The 19046-nt window shown below is 36.4% G+C and overlaps 1 protein-coding gene across 2 annotated transcripts in view; it reads right to left on the reverse strand.

The window, feature by feature from the left end:
* Positions 1 to 6261: 6261 nt before the first annotated feature.
* FGFRL1 (fibroblast growth factor receptor like 1) overlaps positions 6262 to 19046 on the reverse strand; it is a 257674-nt gene continuing 244889 nt past the window's right edge. For both annotated transcript variants that reach the window (XM_053704255.1, XM_053704256.1), the window contains 3 exons: positions 12691 to 12975; positions 10929 to 11282; positions 6262 to 9275 (listed from right to left, as the gene is read on the reverse strand). In XM_053704255.1, coding sequence (XP_053560230.1) covers positions 8875 to 9275; positions 10929 to 11282; positions 12691 to 12975 — 1040 coding nt within the window. In that variant the 3' untranslated portion in view covers positions 6262 to 8874. The remainder of the gene's footprint in view (positions 9276 to 10928; positions 11283 to 12690; positions 12976 to 19046) is intronic.

A 19046-nucleotide genomic window follows, 5' to 3' on the forward strand; every position in this document is an offset into this window, starting at 1 on the left:
TTTATTAACCCCTAATCTGCCCCCACAACGTCGCCGCCAGCTACCTACAATAAGTAACCCCTAATCTGCCGACCGCAAAGCGCCATCACCTACATTATAGCTATGTACCCCTAATCTGCTGCCCCTAACACCGCCGACCCCTATATTATATTTATTAACCCCTAATCTGCCCCCCTCAACGTCGCCTCCACCTGCCTACACTTATTAACCCCTAATCTGCCGAGCGGACCGCACCGCTATTATAATAAAGTTATTAACCCCTAATCCGCCTCACTCCCGCCTCAATAACCCTATAATAAATAGTATTAACCCCTAATCTGCCCTCCCTAACATCGCCGACACCTAACTTCAAGTATTAACCCCTAATCTGCCGATCGGAGCTCACCGCTACTCTAATAAATTTTTTAACCCCTAAAGCTAATATTAACCCTAACGCTAACACCCCCCTAAGTTAAATATAATTTTATTCTAACGAAATAAATTAACTCTTATTAAATAAATTATTCCTATTTAAATCTAAATACTTACCTGTAAAATAAACCCTAATATAGCTACAATATAAATTATAATTATATTATAGCTATTTTAGGATTAATATTTATTTTACAGGCAACTTTGTATTTATTTTAACCAGGTACAATAGCTATTAAATAGTTAAGAACTATTTAATAGCTAAAATAGTTAAAATAATTACAAAATTACCTGTAAAATAAATCCTAACCTAAGTTACAATTAAACCTAACACTACACTATCAATAAATTAATTAAATACAATATCTACAATTATCTACAATTAAACCTAACACTACACTATCAATAAATTATTTAAATACAATATCTACAATTAAACCTAACACTACACTATCAATAAATTAATTAAATACAATACCTACAAATAACTACAATTAAATAAACTAACTAAAGTACAAAAAATAAAAAAGAAGTTTTACAAAAAATAAAAAAATATTTACAAACATTAGAAAAATATTACAACAATTTTAAACTAATTACACCTACTCTAAGCCCCCTAATAAAATAACAAAGCCCCCCAAAATAAAAAATGCCCTACCCTATTCTCAATTAAAAAAGTTCAAAGCTCTTTTACCTTACCAGCCCTGAACAGGGCCCTTTGCGGGGCATGCCCGAAAGAATTCAGCTCTTTTGCCTGTAAAAAAAACACATACAATACCCCCCCCCAACATTACAACCCACCACCCACATACCCCTAATCTAACCCAAACCCCCCTTAAATAAACCTAACACTAAGCCCCTGAAGATCTTCCTACCTTATCTTCACCATACCAGGTTCACCGATCGGTCCTCGGAAGTCTTGATCCAAGCCTCGGAAGTGTTGATCCAAGCCCAAGCGGGGGGCTGAAGAGTGACATCCATCCTCGGGCTGAAGTCTGGATCCAAGCGGCGGCTGAAGAAATCCATCATCGGGCTGAAGTCGGAAGTCCATCATCGGGATGAAGTCTTCTATCAAGCCGCATCTTCAATCTTCTTTCTTCTGGAGCGGAGCCACCTTCTTCCAAGCCGATGCGGAACATCCTCTTCAACCGACGCCTACTCGCCGAATGACGGTTCCTTTAAATGACGTCATCCAAGATGGCGTCCGTCGAATTCCGATTGGCTGATAGGATTCTATCAGCCAATCGGAATTAAGGTAGGAAAATTCTGATTGGCTGATCGGAACAGCCAATAGAATGCGAGCTCAATCTGATTGGCTGATTCCATCAGCCAATCAGATTTTTCCTACCTTAATTCCGATAGAATCCTATCAGCCAATCGGAATTTGACGGACGCCATCTTGGATGACGTCATTTAAAGGAGCCGTCATTCGGCGAGTAGGCGTCGGGAGAAGAGGATGTTCCGCGTCGGCTGGAAGATGATGGCTCCGGAAGAAAGAAGATTGAAGATGCTGCTTGATAGAAGACTTCATCCCGATGATGGACTTCCGACTTCAGCCCGATGATGGAGTTCTTCAGTCGCCGCTTGGATCCAGACTTCAGCCCGAGGATGGACGTCACTCTTCAGCCCCCCGCTTGGGCTTGGATCAACACTTCCGAGGCTTGGATCAAGACTTCCGAGGACCGATCGGTGAACCTGGTATGGTGAAGATAAGGTAGGAAGATCTTCAGGGGCTTAGTGTTAGGTTTATTTAAGGGGGGTTTGGGTTAGATTAGGGGTATGTGGGTGGTGGGTTGTAATGTTGGGGGGGGGGTATTGTATGTGTTTTTTTTACAGGCAAAAGAGCTGAATTCTTTGGGGCATGCCCCGCAAAGGGCCCTGTTCAGGGCTGGTAAGGTAAAAGAGCTTTGAACTTTTTTAATTTAGAATAGGGTAGGGCATTTTTTATTTTGGGGGGCTTTGTTATTTTATTAGGGGGCTTAGAGTAGGTGTAATTAGTTTTAAATTGTTGTAATATTTTTCTGATGTTTGTAAATATTTTTTTATTTTTTGTAACTTAGTTGTTTTTTATTTTTTGTACTTTAGTTAGTTTATTTCATTGTATTTATTGTATTTAATTAATTTATTGATAGTGTAGTGTTAGGTTTAATTGTAGGTATTTTATTTAATTTATTGATAGTGTAGTGTTAGGTTTAATTGTAACTTAGGTTAGGATTTATTTTACAGGTAATTTTGTAATTATTTTAACTATTTTAGCTATTAAATAGTTCTTAACTATTTAATAGCTATTGTACCTGGTTAAAATAAATACAAAGTTGCCTGTAAAATAAATATTAATCCTAAAATAGCTATAATATAATTATAATTTATATTGTAGCTATATTAGGGTTTATTTTACAGGTAAGTATTTAGCTTTAAATAGGAATAATTTATTTAATAAGAGTTAATTAATTTCGTTAGATTTAAATTATATTTAACTTAGGGGGGTGTTAGTGTTAGACTTAGCTTTAGGGGTTAATACATTTAGTAGAATAGCGGTGAGCTCCAGTCGGCAGATTAGGGGTTAATGTTTGAAGTTGGGTGTCGGCGATGTTAGGGAGGGCAGATTAGGGGTTAATACTATTTATTATAGGGTTAGTGAGGCGGATTAGGGGTTAATAACTTTATTATAATAGCGGCGCGGTCCGCTCGGCAGATTAGGGGTTAATAAGTGTAGGCAGGTGGAGGCGACGTTGTGGGGGGCAGATTAGGGGTTAATAAATATAATATAGGGGTCGGCGGTGTTAGGGGCAGCAGATTAGGGGTACATAGGGATAATGTAAGTAGCGGCGGTTTACGGAGCGGCAGATTAGGGGTTAATAATAATATGCAGGGGTCAGCGATAGCGGGGGCGGCAGAATAGGGGTTAATAAGTGTAAGGTTAGGGGTGTTTAGACTCGGGGTACATGTTAGAGTGTTAGGTGCAGACGTAGGAAGTGTTTCCCCATAGCAAACAATGGGGCTGCGTTAGGAGCTGAACGCGGCTTTTTTGCAGGTGTTAGGTTTTTTTTCAGCTCAAACAGCCCCATTGTTTTCTATGGGGGAATCGTGCACGAGCACGTTTTTGAAGCTGGCCGCATCCGTAAGCACCGCTGGTATCGAGAGTTGAAGTTGCGTTAAATATGCTCTATGCTCCTTTTTTGGAGCCTAACGCAGCCATTCTGTGAACTCTCAATACCAGCGGTATTTAAAAGGTGCGGCCAGAAAAAAGCACGCGTAGCTAACGCACCCCTTTGGCCGCAGAACTCTAAATCTAGGCGTTAAACTGCACATACCTTATTGCAGGATAACCTGCACGCCATTCTCCCTCTGAAGTTACCTCACTCCTCAGACATATGTGAGAACAGCAGTGGATCTTAGTTACTTCTGCTAAGATCATAGAAAAACGCAGGCAGATTCTTCTTCTAAATGCTGCCTGAGATAAAATAGTACAACTCCGGTACCATTTAAAAACAATAAACTTTTGATTGAAGAAAAAACTAACTATATTACACAACTTTCCTCTTACTACCTCCAGCTATGTTGAGAGTTTGCAAGAGAATGACTGGATATGGCAGTTAGGGGAGGAGCTATATAGCAGCTCTGCTGTGGGTGATCCTCTTGCAACTTCCTGTTGGGAAGGAGAATATCCCACAAGTAATGGATGATCCGTGGACTGGATACACCTTACAAGAGAAATGTATTTCTAATAACTTTGTATTTATTTTTTTTAAAGATATTGCTAACCACTCATTTTCACTGGTCCCAATTTTAGTCTAACAGAATTACCAAAATAAAAAATACAACTACATTCAAATTCAAACCCATTCTAATCCATTTGAAAGCTTCACGATAAACCAATTGTCACGAAATTGGCATAAAACATCCTCTATTCCTTGCATGGAGACAGTGAAACACTGGAATTCCAATACAATAGGATCCAGCAACAGTTCACACCATTTTTGTACTTTTCAAATCCTACACCTCAGACTTGTTGAAAACACATTTTTCACTGTATTTCTTAACTGTTCACATAGGTTTGTTTTAATGTTACAGTTCTTATGCATGTCAGTTCAGAAACTGATAAACCACATTTTATGTAAAAATCATAGTTATTGTTTTAGAGACGTTTGTGCTGTGGACTTATTTATCTATGTTTGTTTGTATTTATTTAAAATGTATTCAGGGCCAATATTCAAGTTACATAAAACCCAAAATTAAGCATTCATCATTCAGACAGAGCATGCAGTTTTAAACAACTTTTCATTTTACTTATATCATCTAATTTGCTTTGTTCTCTTGATATAATTTGTTGCAAATCATATATAGGCCCTGGACCAGCAATGCACTACTGTGAGCTAGCTGGTGATAGGTTGCTGTACATATATATCTCTTGTCTTTACCAAATGTGTTCAGCTAGCATCCTGTTCTGTTCTGATGCTGCTTCAACAAAGGAGCCAAAGAGAATGAAGCACATTTGATAATAAAAGTAAAATGTGTAGTTGTTTAAAGTTGTGTGCTCTATCTGAATAATGAAAGAAAATCTTTTGGTTTTATGTTCCTTTAACATGTCCTTAAGGAAAAGTATGCAGTAATAAATTATTTTAGATTAAAGGGAAAGTAAAACAAAAATGTAACAAATTGTTTGGATAGAGAATAAATGTTTAAACAACATTCCAATTTACTTGTATTATCAATTTAGTTCTGTTCTCTTGTTATCCTTTGTTAAAGGGCAGTCCTAGGTGAGCTCAGGAGCGTGCACGTGTCTTAAGCCATTTGGCAGCAGTGTTTGCAAATTTGTTTATAGCAATATTATACATAGTTGCAAACACTGCTGCTGTAGACTGCTATAGACACATTAACGCTTCTAGGGGTCAAATGGCCCCTGTTCCCCTTGTTTCCACGCGAGCCTTCAGGCTTGCCGGAAACAGGAGTTAAGAAGCAGCTGTCTTAAAGGGACACTGAACCCAAATTTTTTCTATTGTGATTCAGATAGAGCATGCAATTTTAAGCAACTTTCTAAGTAACTCCTATTATCAAATTCTTTTCATTCTCTTGGTATCTTTATTTGAAATGCAAGAATGTAAGTTTAGATGCCGGCCCATTTTTGGTGAACAACCTGTGTTGTGCTGATTGGTGGGTAAATTCACCTACCAATAAACAAGTGCTTTCCATGGGTCTGAACCAAAAAAGTAGCTTAGATGCCTTCTTTTTCAAATAAAGAAAGCAAGAGAACGAAGAAAATTTGATAATAGGAGTTAATTAGAAAGTTGCTTAAAATTGAATGCTCTATCTGAATCACAAAAGAAAAAATTTGGGTTCAGTGTCCATTTAAGACCACTGCTCCTTAACCCATACGCCGCCTCTGAGGCGGCGTATAGCAATCCGCCCGATCATGTACAATCGGGCTGATTGACACCCCCTGCTAGCGGCCGCGAATCTGCAGGCCGCGATTGGACGCAAATCTGCAGGGGGCGGCATTGTACCAGTAGCTCACAAGAGCTGCTGGTGCCATGATAAATGCCAACAGCGTATGCTGTCGGCATTTATCGATGTGCGGCGGACATGGTTCGCTATAGCGTATCATGTCCGTCCGCACAATGATAAATGGACCCCCTAAACTCTTATCAGCCTATCTAGGTTTAATCTTCAACAAAGGATGCAAAAAGAACAAAGCAAATTTGATAAAAGAAGTAAATTGTTTAACATTCTATTCTATCTGAATCATGAAAGTTTAATTTTGACTTTACTACCCCTTTAAATTACTCCTATTTTACATAACCTGTTCCCAAGATGTGTTAGGTTAGAAAAAAAGACAAAAACACGTAAACATAATTTCTGAACCATAAGCAGATTTTATGAGAACTTCATATGGCACATTTTATACACATCTTACTATACAAAAAAATGTATACTGTACACTTTTACATATCTGAAAAAGAGCAGATGCAGAGGAAATATTTTTTTACATATTTAGCTTCATTAGGTAAAACAGCACTGTTCACGCATTTACAAAAAAAAAAAATCTTTTAGAAGTTTTTAGCAAAAATAAATTCTCGTACAAAAAATATGTATGAAACAAGTCAGGAATTTGATTTACCTTTTCAAACACACCCACCAATTGGAAAGATGCATATGTTTTAGTGGAAGATGTATAGATAATAGGGATTTATTCATTAAAGCAAAGTCAATTTAAATAAACAGACCTTATTTTATAGGAAGACATGCAATGCTTTAGTGAATACATCGTAGAGTCTCTTATAATCATTTTATCACTGAACATGATCTGAATGTCATAGAGCACTAAAAAATATGATACATTTCTCCCAATATTACTGATTTATCTATCAGTTCAGCAAATTTAATATGGGTTATTTTTTCGCATGCTTAAAATTGAGCACATTTCCATAATAGACTTAAAACATTAGTTCTCCCAACTTGATTAAATATGAATAATTTGTTTTATGAATATGTACAGCCAAATTAGTTTTCTTGGGGAAAAAACCCTTAAGATTTATGATGGATGGTTGCGTTAAAAGGTCAACATTTGTATTTATCACTTTATACTAGATGTCATTTTTAACGTAAACTCATACGCATACCCACACATAGATAAACACACAGACATGCGCGCACATATAGATACACACACACATAGATACACACAGACATAGATACATACACACACAGACGCACACACACACACATAGATACACACACACAGACATAGATACACAAACAGATACACACAGACATAGATAGCGCTGCGGAATCTGTTGGTGCTCTACAAATAACCGATAATAATAATAATAAACACACACACAGAAATGCGCGTACACACACACATAGATACACACACACAGATACACAGTACACACATAAATACACACACAGACATGCACACACACACACATATAGATACACACACAGACATGCACGTACACACAAACAGATACACAGACATGCACACAAACACATTCACCTACAAACAAAAACATTCCCATTCACACATATATACAGGTTCTGAAATATATTTGCAATACTTAAAAAGTATTTAAAATATTTTTGACATTTCTATTTTTTATGTAAATATCTGATAAAGCATTTACCTTCGGAATTAGGGACGTACTGTACAAGATTGTCAATATGTTGGGCATTATTATTGAGTTATATTTAGCAAAGTATAAAAAAATATGACTCCATCTTTGATGGTGGTTTATGAACCACGTTGAGGTAGCTCTTCACTGTGAAAAAAAGCAATCAAAGTGCATGTTTGGCCCATTTCAAAGTCAACAGCTGCCTCAAACTGCAGTATTTAAATACCCACTGTTTTGCTACATTGTCACTTTGGGAGTCACAGATAAAAGATATTTAAAAATTCACTCCAAAAATATGTATAGAAATTACCTTTTGTTGAAAATAATATTTTACATAGACATTTTTTTCTGTTTAACAAAATAAATTAAATATACATGGCTTTAGTTTAAAATCTATATAGAATTACACGTTTTCTATACTCAATAAAAGTTTTATGAAGTCCATATCACCAACATAATGAGTATAAGGCATCTTTTTAAAGTCCTTGAAATGCTATTGCTTTTATCAACGAAAATATAAATTTTCAGATGTATGAAATTAAATTAGTAATTCAAACTCTTTCTGGTTTGTGATATTTTGCATTTGATAGATGATTCTTTCCAGCAGCTAAATACATTTTCTAGTACCTTTTTTTTTTTCTTCCTACAAAGTAGCATATTGTAGCCCACATGATAATTCCATTGGTCAGCGTTTTGCAAATTGTGACGCTGCTTAAAGAAAATGACGATCAATCTAACGGTAGCAGATATGTAAAGTTATAAATAGGTTTAATAGTGTTTTTTTTATCTTATAACTGTTTGCTGTGTTGATGAAAATAATAACTAGGTATTTTAAGGAATTCATCTGTTGCCCACAAATACAATGAAATGGTACTGATGTACACATAATTTACCCTTTGCCAGAAAAAGCTAGCTTATATTCGAGGCTATTTAGCTGTTATTTTATTGTTTTTCATTCTTGAATTTCCTTCTTTTTTTTTTTTGGCAGTAACATTTTTTTTGTTATGATGATTTGTTTAGAATTTTGAGTCCAGAAAGAAAAAGACACCAAATACTGAAGATCACATAAATAACAGGCACGGAAGACCCCTGGGTGTAATATAATGGTGAGTTAATGTATGTCCCAGTTGCTGTAGAAACACAACTCTTCTTCTTTGCCAAAAAACAAAATACAGCAACTAGAACAACCCCAATCTGGTGGGGGAAATTCTGTTATCCTTCATTATTTAATTTGAACGTCTAATAGTTGTTTGTATGAAATATAACATTCTACTGGCAGTGTTAGCTTAACCAAGCAGTCTTTTTGAGGTACCACTGATGAAAAAAACTAATGGTGTCCGGCAAGCAATTAACACTGGTAATGAATGTGTTGATGTTGGTGAACTTTGCCTTCCACATGAGAATGTGTATGAGTGTGGATATCTGTGTAAATCTTTGGGTACATTTTTGACGCCACTCCGGGTGCTAAAACAGGTCCTTGCGGCAATAAATGCTGCTGCTGAGCAACGTACTCTTCATAGTTTATGGAAGAAATGCAATCTTTATCAGGCATCTGCGGTATACAGACCCTAGGCTGCTGCCTATGGACAGTTGCAGCAGCTGGAGGAGAGCAAGATTTCTTTTTGGTCTGACACAACCACAAGAGAATTGTCCCAAATATAAAGACGGCTCCGGCAGGTATCCCGATTATCACTGGCCAAGGAAGACTGCTTGTTGAAGAGGATACAGGTGCACTGGGCGGCTTTGGGTCTAAAGTTCAAGTGATTCGGAAGTAGGCAAGGGATAAAAAAAAAAAAACAGAATAAAGATGATTAAAAACAGAAGGGAACAATGAAAAACAGATGTCAAACATAACACAGAGTACTATAGTTTTCTGATAACAAAACAGCTGCCAAGTAGAAACTCTGGAAGCCAACAAATAATGCTTTGTTGATGGTGTCCCATTAAGGTCTTAAAGGACAAACAAACAGTTTGCTTTTTGTTCAGTAGTGATCTCAAAGGTTCTATTTTATTTTGCTTTTCCTAGGTGGAGCAGTACAAACTCAGTCCGACCACATATGGTGTGAAAATACCATCGCTCAGCAGTGAGCCTGACTTCATTACACAAGCGATAGGATAAGATGTGGCTTAACTGTCATTAATATGTTTTGCTTAAGTCAACAAGTCTTTTAACTATGTGGTCCTCTTGTAAATGTTTTGGAATTCTGTATTCAGCTACACCAAACAATATGATATATACAAAATATTTCTAAAATAGCAGTCATTTTTAATCATTCAGACTACTGCAACGTGTTGTGGGGCAAATACATGTATTGGATTACTTGGTAGAGTTTTGATACAGAAAAAGAGCCAATGTTATAGTTACAAGGAAAACATACAAAGCTGTTATGTCCCAGAGATCAGATCCCCATAAAAAAGGTGAGATATCAGTTCTTAAAGCAACAGTCTAAGGTAACAATTACATGTTTAGTGTCTTAGAGAATGCAATGTTTACATTACTAACCCTAGATAACTGTGCTTAATGACCATAAAGGGGTTAAATGCAAAGGTAAAATTCTGATCAGGAGCTGAAAGCCAGGGTCCTGAGACTGACACTTGACAGGCTGGCTGGCTTTATCCTGTGGGGGTTAAACACAGTTGTCTAAGATCAGTAATGCAAACATTGCATGTGCTAATGATTTAGAGCATGTCATTTTTGTATTAAGAATGTTTATTTAAATAATATAACGCCAAAGTCAATAATGTAAACAAAATAAAATCTATTGCAACTGGCCAATGCAGTCTTGGACATAAAATTCACTTTTGCGTCATATTTTATATCTTTAACTCCTTGGCAGCCATAGAGGGCTATAACTGACTGCACAGTGTTTCTGGCAGCCAAAGGGGGAACATGTCTTTGCTTAAGTCTGTAATTGAAGACTTAATTAACAACATTTTTACCAAGCTAAAAATAAAAATCATTATCTTAAAAAAAAAAAAATATTATTAAACCGCGTGTCTGTACAGCTATATTTTTTGGAACTTACATGCCAAAAATATACACTGGAAAAATTGGATCATATTTTTCACATGAAATCATTTACAAATCATAATTTTGAACTATCATTTTGAAGGTTAAATTGTTTGGAAGCAAATCAGCAGAAAACTTAATTGTTATCTGAAACACGTCCAATGTATTACATAGTAAAGTTTTCTACTGCAAAGTTGGTCTTGGAGATTAATCTTAGTTACATCTATCAAAGTAATTTATAAACGGGTGTTCACAGTTTTACAGAGAGTCACTTTGGAATACCTGAATAGTTGTGTACAAGTACACAGACTTCCTATGTCTATTACTAGCAATAAAACAAGCACTTGAGTATGCTAGAACATATAATTAAACAAGTAAGTGGTTTTGCTTACCTGGCAACACGGTCAAAAAAGCACTTTTGAAACTATAGCCCATTGTGTTAGCACCAAGACAGATGTACATGCCAGCGTCTTCTTCTTTGGCTCGTGTGATGATAAGTTTATTTAAATAGGAACCGTCAGGCCGAGACCAAACTTCTCCTGTTGGCAGAACCACAAATTTCTGTCCCCCAACGTCAATAGTAGAATTGTATTTGTTCTCTGAGCCATATTCCACTCTCTTTAACCATTGGATAACTGGCTTCACATCGCTACGAACTTTACACTGGAATGATGTGGTTCCTCCAAAATCCACTGTGGTGTTGACAGGATGGTTTCCAGTTAATATTGGTTTAGATCTTGTCCTCTCTGGAAAAAAAAGAAAAAACAGAATAAAGAAAATGTAAAGATTACATATAAATGTATTATTAGTAAATATATTTGAATAATGCTATAATTTTGCCCTTGTTTGATTATTGTTATTATATGCATCTCTTAAAATAGAATACTATAAATTAGGGGTTTAAAAAGAGAGGAGCAAGATGGAATATTGAGGAACCTGGCACTTATTTTTGTAAGATGCTAGAAAAGTCTAAGAACTGTGGCTCTAAATATTTGTCAAGCTTCTTTACAGTAAAAATATATTTTTTCTTTAAATAGTTCACCAAACATATAAATAAAATACCATATTTTGAGAATATATTATATTTTGGAGGAAAAATATTAGCCCGGTGTTTAGGTACTTAAAACAGATGTTAGTAATAACCCCAAAACAGCTGCATTTTATTTTTGCACCAAAAACTGTTAATTTCACATACAAAGAGCAGCAAGAATTGATCTGTTCCTGTTGTAAGACTAGTTAAATTAACTGAACGTAATGTCCCTTAATGTCACTAAGTCTGTATGCCAATAACATTAACTTATACAATCAAATTAATAGACATAGGAAGAGAATAGCAATAATATTCAAGTATTCCAACATATGGTAAATGCACACTGAAATTAACTACATTTTTAAAAAGCTATTGGATTCTAAAAATTTCAACTTTCCAACCAAATCTGTTAAAGAAGTCGCTGATATTAGTACATTTTAGCCTAAACTGAAATATGCCTTTATTTCTCACAACTTTAATGGATTGAACTCAACTTCAAAATCGGTGTTTAATAAAGTTGGGCCAGTGAACTCTGGGAAAATAATAAAAGAATATAAAACTTGCAACAATGTTTTCCTTTGAATTTGCGGTAACATCTATGAGGTGTTAAAACTTAAGTAACACACAAGAAAACATACCAAACGGACTATATCCAAAGCTGGATTACATTGGATTTGGATACAGAAAGTGGGTAACCTATAACTATATAAAAAGCCAATAATTACCTTGAACAAGTTACAAAGGGTCTAAAAAAGTTTTCACACTGTGCAAGACTAGTTTTTATAGTAGGACCATTCACTACGGACAATTCCCATTTCAAGCTGCTATGTAACTTGTGTTTCATTGGTTTTAAACTTTGCTTTCTGGTTTTCATATTGTAGAAATGCCAATTCTGACATTGTGATGAGGTTGGATTCATTTTCCTGTCTCTGCTCCTGGTTTTAGTGTAAACACATGTTTTTAGTGTCTCTATACAGCTGCATCGTTATTGTTACCAGATGTCTATCTAGTTTGACTTTCTAAACATAGTACTGACTGGTGCATGCGTTTTGTATTCTTTAGATCAGAGAGAAAGGGCTGGTGTGTGATAACATCTGGACTTCACGACAATAATTGGTACTTACGGATTACTTCTACTTTGTATGTCGCATTAATTTGTCCCACTCTGTTATAAACCTGGCAAGTGTATTTTCCACTGTCCTCAGGCTTAAGGTTTTTTAGGTTGAGTGTCCATTTCTTTTTTTTATTCTCTCCAATTTCCTGAGAGGTTAGAGGTTTGCTATCTTTCAGCCAGGTGATATCCGGCCTAGGATTTCCATTTGCTGTGCACTTGAGTCGTACTGAGCTTCCCACTGGCCTTGCGATGACTCTTTTTCTCATTTTTGCAGGCTGCGTAAACCGAGGCCGAGCTAAAGAGAAGACCACTAGTTAGTATTTAAAGAACCACTCAATGCAGTAGAAATGCATAATAATCAAGTGCATAATAAAAATACAATGCAACAACACCTACTCTGAATTTCAAATAAGCAGCAGTGTTTTCTTCTTTTTTTTTTTTCTTCCATTTTCCGGCCCCCTATATCATGTGACAGACATTAGCCAATCACAGACTAGTATACGTACACCCTGTGAGCTTGTGCACGTGCTCAGTAGGATCTTGTTTCCCAGAAAGTGTGAATATAAAAAGACTGTACAAAATTTGATACTGGAAGTAAATTGGAAAGTGTCTAAAAACTGCATGCTCTATCTGAATCATAAAAGTTTATTTTGACTTGAGAGTCCCTTTAATGATGATGAAAAATCTGTTTTCAATGCTAAAAAATATTATTTGTTACTGCTAGAAGTACCACTCAGTGTTGACAAAGTTCTAATATGTCTGTGCCAATGCTCTTATAGACCATAGAAATGGGGGCTCAATAAAGTTGACAAAAAAAGTTAAATATTAAGGGTGCAGGGGTATTGATGGGAACTTATCCTCTATGTCATATTTATAGCTTTATTTATTTATTTTTAACCCCCCCCAACCAGTGTTCCCTCTAAGGACAGTTTTGTGTGCAGCCCAGCAGTGAAACAGTTAACAAAAGAACCATACCTTGTCATCTGCATTGTGCAGTGTTTGATAATTGCAGGGTGTGGTTACCTAATTAACTGTTTCACTGCTGGGCCGCACACAAAATTGGCCTTAGAGGGAACACTGCCCCCAACCTATCTATTTGCTCTGCTTAGAGCACTGGACATTAATAAAAACGCAAATTCATGGCAGATGGCCACATGTGAGATTTTGGGATGTTAGTGCAGAATACTACCAACTTACAAATCTCCTTACTGTATAAAGTACTTAAAGGGACATGAAACCCACATTTTTCTTTCATGATTAAGATAGAGAATACAATTTTAAATAATGTTCCAGTTTACTTCTATTATCTAATTTGATTAATTCTTTATGTATCTTTTGTTGAAGAAATAGCAATGCACATGGTTTAACCAATAACACAAGGCACCTACGTGCAGCCACCAATCAGCAGCTCCTGAACCTATTTAGATATGCTTTTAAACAAAGGATATCAAGAGAATTAAGCAAATTAGATAATAGAGGTAAATTAGAAAGTTGTTTAAAATTGCCTGCTCTTTCTATATCATGAAAGAAAAAAATGTGTGTTTCATGACCCTTTAAACATACAAAGGGCAAGTACAGTAATTATAAGCTTAAAGGGACACTAAACCCATTTTTTTCTTTAATGATTCAGCCAGAGCAGGCAATTTTAAGCAACTTTCTAATTTACTCCTACTATCCTTTTTTCTTCGTGCTCTTGCTATCTTTATTTAAAAAGCAGGAATGTAAAGCTTAGGAGTCAGGCCATTTTAGGTTCAGCACCCTGGATAGTGCTTGCTTATTGGTGGCTACATTTAGCAAACCAATAAGCAAGCATAACCCAGGTTCTGAATAAAAAATGGTCTGGCTCTTAAGCTTTACATTCCTGCTTTCTAAATAAAGATAGCAAGAGAACGAAGAAAACTTGATAATAAGAGTAAATTAGAAAGTTGCTTAAAATTGCATGCTCTGGCTGAATCATTAAATAAAAAATGTGGGTTTAGTGTCTCTTTAAGTATTTGAGTTATATAATCTTTGTATGTGTTGTATTATTATTGTTTTCAGTTTTTATTGACATATATTTTTAAAATATTTTAATAAAAAAATAAAGATAGATGGATAACAATTATTTTTCTTCCAAAACACCTTAGATGAGGCATTTTAAACAAATCTGCAACTGCGTTAGCTTAAAAGTGGAACATTACTATTACTTGTCATACCAACTGCTACTATTAAATGTATTTAAAATTATTCCTTTAGGTTTATTATTTCAATTGAAATAACAGGTTTTGCTAACTGGAACCATCCATGACATTTTCAGTCAGTTATCACATTTGTATAGAAGAGAGATAAGATTAACAGGTCTGCTTTTCCTGCAGACTACAGACATTTGAATGGGCATTTTCTCTAGAACAACTGGTTGTGGTTTCAATACAAAAATGTACCTAAAGGAACAATTTCCTATACATTTAATACACTGTAACTGATAACAGGTTGGTTTTAAACACACTAAGGGAGAAAATGTTCCAATGAAGTGTCCCTTTAAGCAGCAGAATACGGCATCCTCTGATTATTAATTATATCACAAAAGTGTGACAATATAACAAGTCACTATAAACAAGAATATAGATTGCTTCATGAGTTCCCACACAGTACAGAGCCTGGCAGACACTTGTACAGTTGGGTACGGAGTTGGTGCTTTAAGAATCCTATACAGAGCAGCCTCTTAATCTGCTGGCACAAAATAGACATAAAATACTAAGAGGCACATATTGCTGCTACACACATTTTATCCAAACAGCTCTGGCACTCAGACGTTAACCCCTTAAGGACCAGGGCTGTTTTAAAACTTTTGTGGTGTTTGTGTTTAACTGTAATTTTCCTCTCTCTCATTTACTGTTCCCATACAAATTATATATTGTTTTTTTCAGGACAAGAAGGGCTTTCTTTACATACCATTATTTGTATCATGTCATATAATTTACTTTTAAAAAAATAATAAAATATGGTGAAAAATTGAAAAAAAACAACATTTTTTTTACTTTTACTTGAAAAATCTTTTATTCATCTACAAAAGCTAATGAAAAAAACTGCTAAATAGATTCAAATTATTGTCCTGAGTTTAAAAACACCCATTGATTACATTCTTTTTTGCTTTTTTTGCAAGTTATAGGGCTATAAGTACAAGTAGGACATTGCTGTTTCAAAATATATATTTTAAAATTTATCAATAGTGACATTGTAACACTGTCACAAACATAATAATTGGCTGTTACTATCTGCCTCACATGCCAGGCAAATAATAACAGTGGTATTTCGGCGGAAGCATTCTCTGATCGCTCCCGCTGCTCGTTTTAAGTTTAGGACCGTCATCAGTCCTCAAGGGGTTAAAGAAGTCTAGAGCTAATTTACTTATTGTTTACATGAAAACTGAATATTTTTATGGGTTTGTCTAGACAATGTTAAGTATGGTACATACAACTGGCCTCAAACTACATTGGCTGCACACTCTAGTGACCTATTTATAACTGTCTCTAATTGGCCACAGCAGAGAAGGTAACCTAAGTTACAACATGGCAGTTCCCATTGTTTTATAGACACTAAAACTTTACACTTATTTTGTCACTAAACAGTTAATGAAACTTTAACAAATAAATCTACATGTTATTCTCAGACTAATCTTTTTTTTAATTGCATCATTCTATCTAGCACTTATTTAGTGTTTAATTTCCTTGACTGAACTTGATTCTTAGGGGCATATTTATCAATGTGCGAGCGGACATGATTTGAAGTAGTGTATCATGTCCGCCGCACATCGATAAATGCCGACAGCATACACTGTCTGCATTTATCATTGCAATACCGGCCCCTGCAGATTTACGGCCAATCGGCCGCTACCAGAGGGTGTAATCAACCTGATTGTATTCGATCGGGTTGATTTCTGTCCGCGGCCTCAGAGCAGGCGGACAAGCTATGGAGCAGAAGTCTTTAGATAAAATCTTATTCTTTTTCTTTAGTTTGAGATGTCTCCGCTTTAAGGCTTCCCTGATTCTATCCTCAGCTAACCCAGACACCAGCAGGAAAATGTTATAAGATATACAACATTTATAAATTGTGACGCCACATATTAGCATAACATTCCATACGACATCTCTGTTGAAAATGCTACGCTTCCTAATGAGGATGGCTCCAGAAGATGCATAAAGTGACCAGATGGAAATCAGAACCTCCCAGACTTGGAGGTGATAAGGACAAATATAGTAAGGAAATTCAAGAATGACTGGAATATGCATAAGGCTTTCTTGAGGATTAATTAGGTTGGTGTTAGATAAATATATATGAATGGTGCTGATCTGCATTCAAAAACTATGTTTTAGGTATATAAATATATATAGTCTCATGTCTTCATATACAGATGGCCCTCGTTTTACAACGGTTCAATTTACACCGTTTCAGAATAATAACCTTTTTTTCCAGTCATGTGACTGCTATTGAAAAGCATTGAGAAGCAGTGCATTTATTAAAATAGCCAGTAGGTGGAGCTGACCGCTTGTGTTGCAGCAAAGCCAAGCAAGCTGAAATTAATCAGTTTAACCAGACCTGAGCTATCAAGCAGATTTCAAAGGAACAAGATCTTCCTGTCTATAAATCAGTCCAGATTGGAATGCATAGAAAGAACTGTTTGCAGAAAAAACAGAATTTATGTTTACCTGATAAATTTCTTTCTCCAACGGTGTGTCCGGTCCACGGCGTCATCCTTACTTGTGGGATATTCTCTTCCCCAACAGGAAATGGCAAAGAGCCCAGCAAAGCTGGTCACATGATCCCTCCTAGGCTCCGCCTACCCCAGTCATTCGACCGACGTTAAGGAGGAATATTTGCATAGGAGAAACCATATGGTACCGTGGTGACTGTAGTTAAAGAAAATAAAATATCAGACCTGATTAAAAAAACCAGGGCGGGCCGTGGACCGGACACACCGTTGGAGAAAGAAATTTATCAGGTAAACATAAATTCTGTTTTCTCCAACATAGGTGTGTCCGGTCCACGGCGTCATCCTTACTTGTGGGAACCAATACCAAAGCTTTAGGACACGGATGAAGGGAGGGAGCAAATCAGGTCACCTAAATGGAAGGCACCACGGCTTGCAAAACCTTTCTCCCAAAAATAGCCTCAGAAGAAGCAAAAGTATCAAACTTGTAAAATTTGGTAAAAGTGTGCAGTGAAGACCAAGTCGCTGCCCTACATATCTGATCAACAGAAGCCTCGTTCTTGAAGGCCCATGTGGAAGCCACAGCCCTAGTGGAATGAGCTGTGATTCTTTCGGGAGGCTGCCGTCCGGCAGTCTCGTAAGCCAATCTGATGATGCTTTTAATCCAAAAAGAGAGAGAGGTAGAAGTTGCTTTTTGACCTCTCCTTTTACCTGAATAAACAACAAACAAGGAAGATGTTTGTCTAAAATCCTTTGTAGCATCTAAATAGAATTTTAGAGCGCGAACAACATCCAAATTGTGCAACAAACGTTCCTTCTTTGAAACTGGTTTTGGACACAGAGAAGGTACGATAATCTCCTGGTTAATGTTTTTGTTAGAAACAACTTTTGGAAGAAAACCAGGTTTAGTACGTAAAACCACCTTATCTGCATGGAACACCAGATAAGGAGGAGAACACTGCAGAGCAGATAATTCTGAGACTCTTCTAGCAGAAGAAATCGCAACTAAAAACAAAACTTTCCAAGATAATAACTTAATATCAACGGAATGTAAGGGTTCAAACGGAACCCCCTGAAGAACTGAAAGAACTAAATTGAGACTCCAAGGAGGAGTCAAAGGTTTGTAAACAGGCTTGATTCTAACCAGAGCCTGAACAAAGGCTTGAACATCTGGCACAGCTGCCAGCTTTTTGTGAAGTAATACCGACAAGGCAGAAATCTGTCCCTTCAGGGAACTTGCAGATAATCCTTTTTCCAATCCTTCTTGAAGGAAGGATAGAATCCTAGGAATCTTAACCTTGTCCCAAGGGAATCCTTTAGATTCACACCAACAGATATATTTTTAAGCCATCTCCGTGGAGATGTTGCCTGTACAACGGCAAAGAGAATGACTGGGGTAGGCGGAGCCTAGGAGGGATCATGTGACCAGCTTTGCTGGGCTCTTTGCCATTTCCTGTTGGGGAAGAGAATATCCCACAAGTAAGGATGACGCCGTGGACCGGACACACCTATGTTGGAGAAATGCAAGTGAAGTCTGTGTTGTGTGATTATTTTATTAGGTTTATAATGCTGTTTAGCATTTAAAGTCTTCATTTCAAAGCTTTAAAAATAATGTATTAGGTGTTACTTCTGACAATTTTGAGAGGGGCCTCGAACCTATCTCCCTCACTTCCCATTGA

The sequence above is a fragment of the Bombina bombina genome, chromosome 2 (genome assembly GCF_027579735.1).
Source record: "Bombina bombina isolate aBomBom1 chromosome 2, aBomBom1.pri, whole genome shotgun sequence".
Lineage (NCBI taxonomy): Eukaryota > Metazoa > Chordata > Amphibia > Anura > Bombinatoridae > Bombina > Bombina bombina.